Genomic DNA, 13,864 nt, shown 5'->3' with positions numbered 1-13,864 from the left:
TCAGAAAAAAATATTTATTGAAGTAAATGAGTTATAAATTTATTATAATTAGATGTGTTATGTACATAACTAAGGCAGAGTTTGTTGCCAATCTGTAAAAATAATAGAGACGACAAACCTCTTTCCATAATCAAATGAATCGCGATTGTACGCTTCCGACTATATCATGAACATGTGTTTATGACTATAAGCGTATCCTGCCCCACCGGTGGCACCCATCACAAACATGCAAAGGCAAGTCAATTGTTCACCTACAAACCCACAGGAACATATGGTATAAGTAAACACACCCGGGTTTTGTGGAGTGAACAATTGACCTGCCTTTGCATGTGTTTGTGACGGCTGCCACCGGTAGAGCAGGATATGCTCACTTTTTCGCGAACACCTGGAATTATCTCTCTTTGATAGAGATTCATAAACACGTGTTCATGATACAGTCGGAATCCCACAATCAACTCTTGTGGCTTTGGAAAGGGTTTCGTAGCTTTTGTTATACCAAGTTTGATCAAACAGTTAATATACTAATGCCTACAAACAACGATTATGTCATTTGAGAACAACTACAAACCTTTCCGGTAAAAGAACTCGACTTGCCTCGAAATTACACGACTTGTCAGGTAATGGTCGAAGGGCTCTGAACAGACGAGGTAGTGAGTGAGTGAGTATGGTTTTACGCCGCTTTTAGCAATATTTCAGCAATATCACGACGGGGGACACCAGAAATTGACTTCACACATTGTACACATCTCGGGAATCGAACCCGGGTCCTCGGCGTGACGAGCGAACGCTTTAACCACTTGGCTACCCCAACGCTCCAAGTCGAGGTAGGTATGAGGCATCATACATAATTTAAGACACGGGGAAAATCTTCACAAATGTTTATGAAAATTTTCATATGGTTGACAATTAGACTATGTTCATTTCAACAAGTTCATAATTATGTCCTATACCAACACTTAATGCATAGCTACGGTTATAATGTGTTATAAAGCTTATTTTAGAGGTTCGGAGAGGTATATTTCTAATATTTGAACATGAATAAGTCTTTGACCCAAGCTCAATTTGTTAGGGGATGGAAAATACACTGGACATATGGTACAAAAATGATTTGGGTCACTAAAATTCACTTAATGTGTTACATTTGTTGCTTTTTTGTCATATCAAAAGTCTAAAACGAATGAAAAGAACGGAAAAAGACTAATTTTGATCCATTTGATACATGTCTGACAATGTTCATACTGATATTTCAACGTTTTCCGCAACCTTAAATTTAATCATTCCAGTGGGCCAAAGGTGTTGAATCCTAGATTGGACACTGTCACATTGTCACATTGTCGCATTGTCACCCTAACAAAAACAGGCAAAAAGTGTCAAACATAACCAAAGCGCGACTCTGTGACAATGCGACATGGCGACATGTTGGCAATTTGTCGCATTGTCCCGCTTTGAATTTTTTTTTTTATTTTACCAAAGGGCGACAATGCGGGACGTTATCCCACCTTGTTCTTTACGGATATAGCCTGACAGTAACGCAGAATACAACACATTAGGTCTCGATTAGGGATCGAGATACACGGAAGTTTTCATTGGTAAAACTAATGGTTTGAATTGCTGATGCGTCATCCTGCCTTTTTCTCCGCCAACGAATAACACAGACTGCGACGATAACGACGGTTAAGACCGCTATGACAATGAACACTGCCAGCACCCATATCGGTACAGGTGTTTTAGAATCATCGTTCACCTGGAGCGTCCCGTCTCCACAGTTGTCTAACCCATTGCCAAGGAGACGGCGAGATATACACACGTTGTTGGAGCAGGTGTAGTCCCTGGAGAAGCAGGGAGCTGAAGAACATATAGCGAAACATGGCACTAGAAATATTAACACAATTATATATGTCATCCCTCCCCGAGTCAATGTTTAAAATATTAAAGTACACTGTCAAAGGGTTTTTTATTGTCACTTTTTAAACGGTCAATATACTTTGGTCAAAATTTAAAGAAGATATTGCTATGACCAATCAACGTCTTAACTTCACTTGGCCCCGTTTGACAAAGCGATCGTAGCGCTCCGACCTTCCGTGTTAAAGTATGGGAGTTACGATCACCCCAGCGATACAACTTTCTGTGTTAAAGTATGGGAGTTACGATCACCCCAGCGCTACAACTTTCTGTGTTAAAGTATGGGAGTTACGATCACCTTAACCTTACGACTGTCTGTGTTAAAGTATGGGAGTTACGATCACCTTAGCCTTACGACTGTCTGTGTTAAAGTATGGGAGTTACGATCACCTTAGCCTTACGACTGTCTGTATTAAAGTATGGGAGTTACGATCACCTTAGCCTTACGACTGTCTGTGTTAAAGTATGGGAGTTACGATCACCTTAGCCTTACGACTGTCTGTGTTAAAGTATGGGAGTTACGATCACCTTAGCCTCACGACTGTCTGTGTTAAAGTATGGGAGTTACGATCACCTTAGCCTCACGACTGTCTGTATTAAAGTATGGGAGTTACGATCACCTTAGCCTCACGACTGTCTGTATTAAAGTATGGGAGTTACGATCACCTTAGCCTTACGACTGTCTGTATTAAAGTATGGGAGTTACGATCAGCTTAGCCTCACGACTGTCTGTGTTAAAGTATGGGAGTTACGATCACCTTAGCCTCACGACTGTCTGTATTAAAGTATGGGAGTTACGATCACCTTAGCCTCACGACTGTCTGTATTAAAGTATGGGAGTTACGATCACCTTAGCCTTACGACTGTCTGTGTTAAAGTATGGGAGTTACGATCACCTTAGCCTTACGACTGTCTGTATTAAAGTATGGGAGTTACGATCAGCTTAGCCTTACGACTGTCTGTATTAAGGTATGGGAGTTACGATCACCTTAGCCTTACGACTGTCTGTGTTAAGTATTGGAGTTACGATCACCTTAGCCTTACGACTGTCTGTATTAAAGTATGGGAGTTACGATCAGCTTAGCCTTACGACTGTCTGTGTTAAAGTATGGGAGTAACGATCACCTTAGCCTCACAACTGTCTGTATTAAAGTATGGGAGTTACGATCAGCTTAGCCTTACGACTGTCTGTGTTAAAGTATGGGAGTTACGATCACCTTAGCCTTAGGACTGTCTGTATTAAAGTATGGGAGTTACGATCACCTTAGTCTTACGACTCTCTGTGTTAAAGTATGTGAGTTACGATCACCTTAGTCTTACGACTGTCTGTGCTAAAGTTTGGGAGTTACGTTCACCTTAGCGCTTTTACTGTCTGTGTTATATTATAGGAGTTAGCGCTACGATCACTTCGTGGAACGGGGACCTGGTTTGTGTGCATCACGTTCCTCTATTATGCGTGGATACATGTTGCTGATTTTTAACCAAAGAATCAAGCGACGGCCTGGTCCAAGCGAGAGGGAAGCCTGAGCGCTCAGTTTGCATCGTAAAAACGGCAATGCTTCTCGTTTGATATTGTGTGCTATCATATTATTCAGTGAACCGCAACATGTATAATTTAATTGCCCAACTCAATGGTCTTCTGATAAAAATGTCATTGAGTCAGACATAATGAAAAAAGTGTAATTACATTCGAGGAAAAAATCGATTGGTTATTTTCAGCTAAAAATAGCATTTCATCCCTGTGTTATCAGACCACCACCATCACTAGAAGTCTATAGAGAGTTAACAAGCTACCAACTATCACTTAATGTACACAAAGAGTTAACAGACTACCAACCATTACTGAATGCACAATAAAAAAGTTAACAGACTACCAACCACCACAGAATGCACAATACAAAGAGTTAACAGACTACCAACCACCACAGAATGCACAATACAAAGAGTTAACAGACTACCAACCACCACTGAATGCACAATACAAAGTGTTAACACACTACCAACCACCACAGAATGCACAATACAAAGTGTTAACACACTACCAACCACCACTGAATGCACAATACAAAGTGTTAACACACTACCAACCACCACTGAATGCACAATACAAAGAGTTAACCGACTACCAACCACAACAGAATGCACAATACAAAGTGTTAACACACTACCAACCACCACTGAATGCACAATACAAAGAGTTAACCGACTACCAACCATTACTGAATGCACAATACAAAGTGTTAACAGACTACCAACCACCGTTGAATGCACAATACAAAGTGTTAACACACTACCACCCACCACAGAATGCACAATACAAAGTGTTAACAGACTACCAACCACCACTGAATGCACAATACAAAGAGTTAACACACCACCAACCACCGTTGAATGCACAATACAAAGTGTTAACAGACTACCAACCACCACTGAATGCACAATACAAAGTGTTAACAGACTACCAACCACCACTGAATGCACAATAAAAAGTGTTAACAGACTACCAACCACCACTGAATGCACAATACAAAGAGTTAACAGACTACCAACCACCACAGAATGTTCAATACAAAGAGTTAACACACTACCAACCACCACTGAATGCACAATACAAAGAGTTAACACACTACCAACCACCACTGAATGCACAATACAAAGTGTTAACACAATACCAACCACCACTGAATGCACAATACAAAGTGTTAACACAATACCAACCACCACAGAATGCACAATACAAAGAGTTAACCGACTACCAACCACAACAGAATGCACAATACAAAGTGTTAACACACTACCAACCACCACTGAATGCACAATACAAAGTGTTAACACACTACCAACCACCACTGAATGCACAATACAAAGTGTTAACAGACTACCAACCACCACAGAATGCACAATACAAAGTGTTAACACACTACCAACCACCACTGAATGCACAATACAAAGTGTTAACAGACTACCAACCACCACAGAATGCACAATACAAAGTGTTAACACAATACCAACCACCACTGAATGCACAATACAAAGTGTTAACACAATACCAACCACCACAGAATGCACAATACAAAGAGTTAACACACTACCAACCACAACAGAATGCACAATACAAAGTGTTAACACACTACCAACCACCACTGAATGCACAATACAAAGTGTTAACACACTACCAACCACCACTGAATGCACAATACAAAGTGTTAACAGACTACCAACCACCACAGAATGCACAATACAAAGTGTTAACACACTACCAACCACCACTGAATGCACAATACAAAGTGTTAACAGACTACCAACCACCACAGAATGCACAATACAAAGTGTTAACACACTACCAACCACCACTGAATGCACAATACAAAGTGTTAACACACTACCAACCACCACTGAATGCACAATACAAAGTGTTAACACAATACCAACCACCACTGAATGCACAATACAAAGTGTTAACACACTACCAACCACCACAGAATGCACAATACAAAGTGTTAACACACTACCAACCACCACTGAATGCACAATACAAAGTGTTAACACACTACCAACCACCACAGAATGCACAATACAAAGAGTTAACACACTACCAACCACAACAGAATGCACAATACAAAGTGTTAACCGACTACCAACCACAACAGAATGCACAATACAAAGTGTTAACACACTACCAACCACCACTGAATGCACAATACGAAGTGTTAACACACTACCAACCACCACTGAATGCACAATACAAAGTGTTAACACACTACCAACCACCACTGAATGCACAATACAAAGTGTTAACAGACTACCAACCACCACTGAATGCACAATACAAAGTGTTAACACACTACCAACCACCACTGAATGCACAATACAAAGAGTTAACACACTACCAACCACAACAGAATGCACAATACAAAGAGTTAACACACTACCAACCACCACTGAATGCACAATACAAAGGGTTAACAGACTACCAACCGCCACAGAATGCACAATACAAAGTGTTAACACACTACCAACCACAACAGAATGCACAATACAAAGTGTTAACACACTACCAACCACAACAGAATGCACAATACAAAGTGTTAACAGACTACCAACCACCACAGAATGCACAATACAAAGAGTTAACACACTACCAACCACCACTGAATGCACAATACAAAGTGTTAACACACGACCAACCACCACAGAATGCACAATACAAAGAGTTAACAGACTACCAACCACCACAGAATGCACAATACAAAGAGTTAACACACTACCAACCACCACTGAATGCACAATACAAAGTTTTAACACACTACCAACCACCATTGAATGCACAATACAAAGTGTTAACACACTACCAACCACCACTGAATGCACAATACAAAGAGTTAACCGACTACCAACCACAACAGAATGCACAATACAAAGAGTTAACAGACTACCAACCACCACAGAATGCACAATACAAAGAGTTAACACACTACCAACCACCACTGAATGCACAATACAAAGTGTTAACACACTACCAACCACCACTGAATGCACAATACAAAGTGTTAACACACTACCAACCACCACTGAATGCACAATACAAAGAGTTAACACAATACCAACCACCACTGAATGCACAATACAAAGTGTTAACACACTACCAACCACCACTGAATGCACAATACAAAGTGTTAACACACTACCAACCACCACTGAATGCACAATACAAAGTGTTAACACACTACCAACCACCACTGAATGCACAATACAAAGTGTTAACACACTACCAACCACCACAGAATGCACAATACAAAGTGTTAACACACTACCAACCACCACTGAATGCACAATACAAAGTGTTAACACACTACCATCCACCACTGAATGCACAATACAAAGTGTTAACAGACTACCAACCACCACAGAATGCACAATACAAAGAGTTAACACACTACCAACCACCACAGAATGCACAATACAAAGTGTTAACAGACTACCAACCACAACAGAATGCACAATACAAAGAGTTAACACACTACCAACCACCACTGAATACACAATACAAAGTGTTAACAGACTACCAACCACCACAGAATGCACAATACAAAGAGTTAACACACTACCAACCACAACAGAATGCACAATACAAAGTGTTAACAGACTACCAACCACCACAGAATGCACAATACAAAGAGTTAACACACTACCAACCACCACAGAATGCACAATACAAAGTGTTAACAGACTACCAACCACCACAGAATGCACAATACAAAGAGTTAACACACTACCAACCACCACAGAATGCACAATACAAAGTGTTAACAGACTACCAACCATCACTGAATGCACAATACAAAGAGTTAACACACTACCAACCACCACAGAATGCACAATACAAAGTGTTAACACACTACCAACCACCACTGAATGCACAATACAAAGTGTTAACACACTACCAACCACCACAGAATGCACAATACAAAGTGTTAACAGACTACCAACCACCACTGAATGCACAATACAAAGTGTTAACACACTACCAACCACCACTGAATGCACAATACAAAGTGTTAACACACTACCAACCACCACTGAATGCACAATACAAAGTGTTAACAGACTACCAACCATTATTGTATGCACAATACAAAGAGTTAACAGACTACCAACCATTATTGTATGCACAATACAAAGAGTTAACAGACTACCAACCATTATTGTATGCACAATACAAAGAGTTAACACACTACCTACCATTATTGTATGCACAATACAAAGTGTTAACACACTACCTACCATTATTGTATGCACAATACAAAGTGTTAACACACTACCTACCATTATTGTATGCACAATACAAAGTGTTAACACACTACCTACCATTATTGTATGCACAATACAAAGTGTTAACACACTACCTACCATTATTGTATGCACAATACAAAGTGTTAACACACTACCTACCATTATTGTATGCACAATACAAAGTGTTAACACACTACCAACCATTATTGTATGCACAATACAAAGTGTTAACACACTACCCACCATTATTGTATGCACAATACAAAGTGTTAACACACTACCCACCATTATTGTATGCACAATACAAAGTGTTAACACACTACCCACCATTATTGTATGCACAATACAAAGTGTTAACACACTACCTACCATTATTGTATGCACAATACAAAGTGTTAACACACTACCAACCATTATTGTATGCACAATACAAAGTGTTAACACACTACCCACCATTATTGTATGCACAATACAAAGTGTTAACACACTACCTACCATTATTGTATGCACAATACAAAGTGTTAACACACTACCAACCATTATTGTATGCACAATACAAAGTGTTAACACACTACCAACCATTATTGTATGCACAATACAAAGTGTTAACACACTACCAACCACCACTGAATGCACAATACAAAGTGTTAACACACTACCAACCACCACTGAATGCACAATACAAAGTGTTAACACACTACCAACCATTATTGTATGCACAATACAAAGTGTTAACACACTACCTACCATTATTGTATGCACAATACAAAGTGTTAACACACTACCAACCACCACTGAATGCACAATACAAAGTGTTAACACACTACCAACCATTATTGTATGCACAATACAAAGTGTTAACACACTACCTACCATTATTGTATGCACAATACAAAGTGTTAACACACTACCCACCATTATTGTATGCACAATACAAAGTGTTAACACACTACCAACCATTATTGTATGCACAATACAAAGTGTTAACACACTACCAACCATTATTGTATGCACAATACAAAGTGTTAACACACTACCAACCATTATTGTATGCACAATACAAAGTGTTAACACACTACCCACCATTATTGTATGCACAATACAAAGTGTTAACCGACTACCCACCATTATTGTATGCACAATACAAAGAGTTAACACACTACCAACCACCACTGAATGCACAATACAAAGTGTTAACACACTACCAACCATTATTGTATGCACAATACAAAGTGTTAACACACTACCTACCATTATTGTATGCACAATACAAAGTGTTAACACACTACCCACCATTATTGTATGCACAATACAAAGTGTTAACACACTACCAACCATTATTGTATGCACAATACAAAGTGTTAACACACTACCAACCATTATTGTATGCACAATACAAAGTGTTAACACACTACCAACCATTATTGTATGCACAATACAAAGTGTTAACACACTACCCACCATTATTGTATGCACAATACAAAGTGTTAACCGACTACCCACCATTATTGTATGCACAATACAAAGTGTTAACACACTACCCACCATTATTGTATGCACAATACAAAGTGTTAACACACTACCAACCATTATTGTATGCACAATACAAAGTGTTAACACACTACCCACCATTATTGTATGCACAATACAAAGTGTTAACACACTACCTACCATTATTGTATGCACAATACAAAGTGTTAACACACTACCAACCATTATTGTATGCACAATACAAAGTGTTAACACACTACCAACCATTATTGTATGCACAATACAAAGTGTTAACACACTACCAACCACCACTGAATGCACAATACAAAGTGTTAACACACTACCAACCACCACTGAATGCACAATACAAAGTGTTAACACACTACCAACCATTATTGTATGCACAATACAAAGTGTTAACACACTACCTACCATTATTGTATGCACAATACAAAGTGTTAACACACTACCAACCACCACTGAATGCACAATACAAAGTGTTAACACACTACCAACCATTATTGTATGCACAATACAAAGTGTTAACACACTACCTACCATTATTGTATGCACAATACAAAGTGTTAACACACTACCAACCACCACTGAATGCACAATACAAAGTGTTAACACACTACCAACCATTATTGTATGCACAATACAAAGTGTTAACACACTACCTACCATTATTGTATGCACAATACAAAGTGTTAACACACTACCCACCATTATTGTATGCACAATACAAAGTGTTAACACACTACCAACCATTATTGTATGCACAATACAAAGTGTTAACACACTACCCACCATTATTGTATGCACAATACAAAGTGTTAACACACTACCAACCATTATTGTATGCACAATACAAAGTGTTAACACACTACCCACCATTATTGTATGCACAATACAAAGAGTTAACACACTACCCACCATTACTGAATGCAGTCAGGAGGAGATTAAAACGAGGCCCATCCCTGCTTCCTCCAGGCCTGAAAGAGATGGAGAGGTCGACTCGGCGGAAGAAGCGGGGGACGTTTGTAACAGGAAACCGGGTCCTGCATCTCTCACCTGGAAGATGGAGACGACGATTTGAAGGCTTCCTTTCGCCAACAATGTACCTTCAGGGCGTGACGAACTACATAAGAAGGGATTTGACAAGACTGTAGGCGAGAGGGTCAATGATAAACTTGTTCATGATGGTCGTGTGCAGGTCGGAGGATTACATCTATAATAGATGGTTGAAAGGTATAGAGGGAAGGATATATTGAGTCATTCTGGTTGCGAGTTCACTGTATGACAGTGAGACAATGATATATTGATTCATTCTAACCACACATTCACTGGACGAGACAATAAATACTGTGTCATATGGAGACAATTATGAACTTGTTCATTCTGGTTGTGAGTTCACTATATGACAGTGAGCAATGATATATTGTTTCATCTGACTGCATGTGCACTGTATGTAAGCGAGACAATGGTGTACTTGTTCATTCTGGTTGTGGGTTCACTATATGACAGTGAGCAATGATATATTGTTTCATCTGACTGCACGTGCACTGTATGTAAGCGAGACAATGGTGTACTTGTTCATTCTGGTTGTGAGTTCACTATATGACAGTGAGCAATGATATATTGTTTCATCTGACTGCACGTGTACTGTATGTAAGCGAGACAATGGTGTACTTGTTCATTCTGGTTGTGAGTTCACTATATGACAGTGAGCAATGATATATTGTTTCATTCTAACCACACATTCACTGGACGAGACAATAAATACTGTGTCATATGGAGACAATTATGAACTTGTTCATTCTGGTTGTGAGTTCACTATATGACAGTGAGACAATGATATACTGTTTCATCTGACTGCACGTGTACTGTATGTAAGCGAGACAATGGTGTACTTGTTCATTCTGGTTGTGGGTTCACTATATGACAGTGAGCAATGATATATTGTTTCATCTGACTGCACGTGCACTGTATGTAAGCGAGACAATGGTGTACTTGTTCATTCTGGCTGTGAGTTCACTATATGACAGTGAGCAATGATATATTGTTTCATCTGACTGCACGTGCACTGTATGTAAGCGAGACAATGACAATGGTTCTCATTCTGAGTGCAAGTGAACTGTCGGGTAGAGGGACAATCATATACTGGTTCATTCTGGCTACCAATACACAATGGAAAAGAGAGTCAGTGATACACTTATAGGAGATTGGTCTTTGGACGGATTCATATTTGGCTGACACACACACTCATTTGTGTAACATTCTTTTCACACACACACACACACACACACACGCACACGCACGCACACGCACGCACGCACGCACGCACGCACACACACACACACACAAACGCACGCACGCACGCACGCACACACGCACACACACTCACCCCTTCCCAACCTTCACATACAGTTTTCCATAGCCCTCCCCCTCTCCCCACCACCCATATAATAGATTACCAGTCCCTAAATAGTGTTAAAAAATATATTTTTGTATTTGAAAAAAAAATTGCTTGCCGTAAAGGGCGAATATGCCTGTCGTAAGAGGCGACTAACGGGATCGGGTGGTCAGACTCGCTCATTTGGTTGATGCATGTCATCGTGTCCCAATTGCCTGGATCGATGTTTATGATATCAACCACTGGATTGTCTGGTCCAGACTCGGTTATTTACAGACGTCCGTCATATAGCTGGAATATTGCTGATTGTGGCGTTAAACAAGAAAACAAAACAACAACAAAACAACAAGAAAGCATGACGTTGATACCGTTCAACGCCATGTTGCCGACATTGTGTCCCGAAAGACGTTGTGTTCGTGGGTGTAGATATTGGGTTTGGCGTGTACTGCCTGTGGGACTTCCATAAAACTGCACGTGAGTGTGTTCACGGTTTGATATAGGAGGTGATATTAACTTCTGGGTAATAAATTATATTACCATTTAGCGTCACGTGACCAACAGCCTCACAGAAAGGGCCCGGAGTGAATTCGATGGAGGTGAAGGTCGCCATCAGCATCTTGCCTGAAGGTGCCAAGACGGTCAGGTCACAGTCACGTCGGAGGTCAACGGCGACGTTGTTGGTGATCTCCACGTTCTCGAGTCCCGGTACCTCCAGGTCTAGTCTGTCTCCACACATCGTTCCCATGTCATCTGAAACAAACATCCTACGTTTGATGGCGTGAGTGGATTTGTCGGAACGTAAGTTGCTTGAGGGCGTGATTTGGGTGTTTGCGGAATGGGTGTGTGAGTGGGTGGGTGGTTGGGTACTTGAGTGAGTGAGTGGTTGCTATATTCAGCAATAGTACAACCATTTCATGATGGCTAGCAGTGTGTGCTCGACAACAAGCAATCCGGTCGTCTGCTGTTGTTGTGTTGCTTTTTGTGTGTTTTATCGCCTTACTTAGCAATATTCCGGCTATATGACGGAGGTCTGTAAATAATCGAGTCTGGAACAGACAATCCAGTGATTGGCATCTTCACCATCGATCCGCGCAATTGGAATACGATGACATGCATCAACCAAGTCAGCCAGCATAACCACCCGATCCCATTAGTGTTTGATTCGGCGTGCGGGGATGGAGGTGTAATTAAATGCAACACAGTACGATCACATCGGGCAGAGTGTCGTAGGACCCGTGAAGATCCGGGGTAGAAGAGGTCTTTAGCAACCAATGCTTGCTGTAAAAGGCGACTTACGGGATCGGATGGTCAAGCTCACTGACTTGGTTGATGCATGTCATCGATCCCAATTGCGTGGATTGATGCTCATGATATCAATCACTGGATTGTCTGGTCCAGAATCGATTATTTACAGACCGTCGTAATATAGCTGGGATATTGCTGAGTGCGGCGTTAAACAACAAACAAACAAGTGAGTCGTTGTATATCATTAAGCCTGGTCCAGACCAGATTATATATGAGCCGACGTAAGATAGCTTGAACATTGTTAAGTGCAAAAAACAAGCAAACAAACAATAAATATGTGAAGATGACTTACATTTCTTCACAGTGGAGACAGCATGTACGACAACAGACAGAAAACAAATTCTGCAGAAAGCCCTGGAAGAACACACACTCGGCACATACCAACTCATTTTAAGACAGTGATCGCAGTGTTGACAAATATTTGTCTGCCCACACCGGAAGTAGTGTAGAGGACAACGGAAACATTACTCATAACACGTCACGAATTTCCGCTGTATGGAGTCGAGATGAACGCTGTTGTCGTGTTTCGAGATAGACGTTCCAGAATGTTTATATTAAGTATTTGATCTATCGGTGTATTGAACTAACAGTATTTAGGTACATGTACATTTATGTGCTAGGCTAGTGATGAGAGTGACGGAGCAGGTGACGTCACTTCCGAAACGAAACTTCGGTGGCCAAATGATCCAGGGTTTAAGCCTTATAAAATGGAGACATGATACACTGGATAAGCGAGGATGGGGTCGTAATCCCGGGATCGTTCAGCAGAAGGAGGAGAATTGAGTATGGTCCTACGTCGCTGTAGGCAATATTCTAGTAATATCACGGCACCTGGACCCCCGACATAGGCTGGATACCGAACCAGGGTCCCGAGAGAGAGAGAGAGAGGTGTGTGTGTATGTGTGTGTGTGTGTGTGTGTGCGTGTTGGGGGGGGTGGGGGGGGGGGGGGGGGGGGG

At 40.7% G+C, this 13,864-nt stretch overlaps 1 protein-coding gene across 1 annotated transcript; it reads right to left on the bottom strand.

Moving 5' to 3' along the window:
- On the bottom strand, positions 1–13,332 carry LOC124137567. The gene is made up of 4 exons (XM_046503918.2): positions 13,200–13,332; positions 12,140–12,352; positions 10,123–10,260; positions 1–1,845 (listed from the first exon to the last, which is right to left on the bottom strand). Exons 1-4 carry the CDS (start codon positions 13,294–13,296, stop codon positions 1,547–1,549), a joined length of 747 nt encoding a protein of 248 aa, XP_046359874.2. The 5' UTR covers positions 13,297–13,332; the 3' UTR covers positions 1–1,546.
- Between the last annotated feature and the right edge of the window lie 532 nt (positions 13,333–13,864).

The sequence above is a fragment of the Haliotis rufescens genome, unplaced genomic scaffold, assembly GCF_023055435.1.
Source record: "Haliotis rufescens isolate VD_foot unplaced genomic scaffold, xgHalRufe1.0.p SCAF_19, whole genome shotgun sequence".
NCBI classification, from domain to species: domain Eukaryota; kingdom Metazoa; phylum Mollusca; class Gastropoda; order Lepetellida; family Haliotidae; genus Haliotis; species Haliotis rufescens.
The sequence above is the reverse complement of the archived record's forward strand: the minus strand, read 5'-3'. Positions and strand labels throughout refer to the sequence as shown.

Bases quoted from the DNA above. Each gene is read 5' to 3' on its own strand.
- LOC124137567 (XM_046503918.2), bottom strand. From the start codon at position 13,296: ATGAGTTGGTATGTGCCGAGTGTGTGTTCTTCCAGGGCTTTCTGCAGA. The intron at 10,261-12,139 runs GTAATATAATTT...TCCATCTTCCAG, and splicing joins TGGTCACGTGACGCTAAATG to GTGAGAGATGCAGGACCCGG. The intron at 1,846-10,122 runs GTGGGTAGTGTG...TATGTTCTTCAG, and splicing joins CCTGACTGCATTCAGTAATG to CTCCCTGCTTCTCCAGGGAC.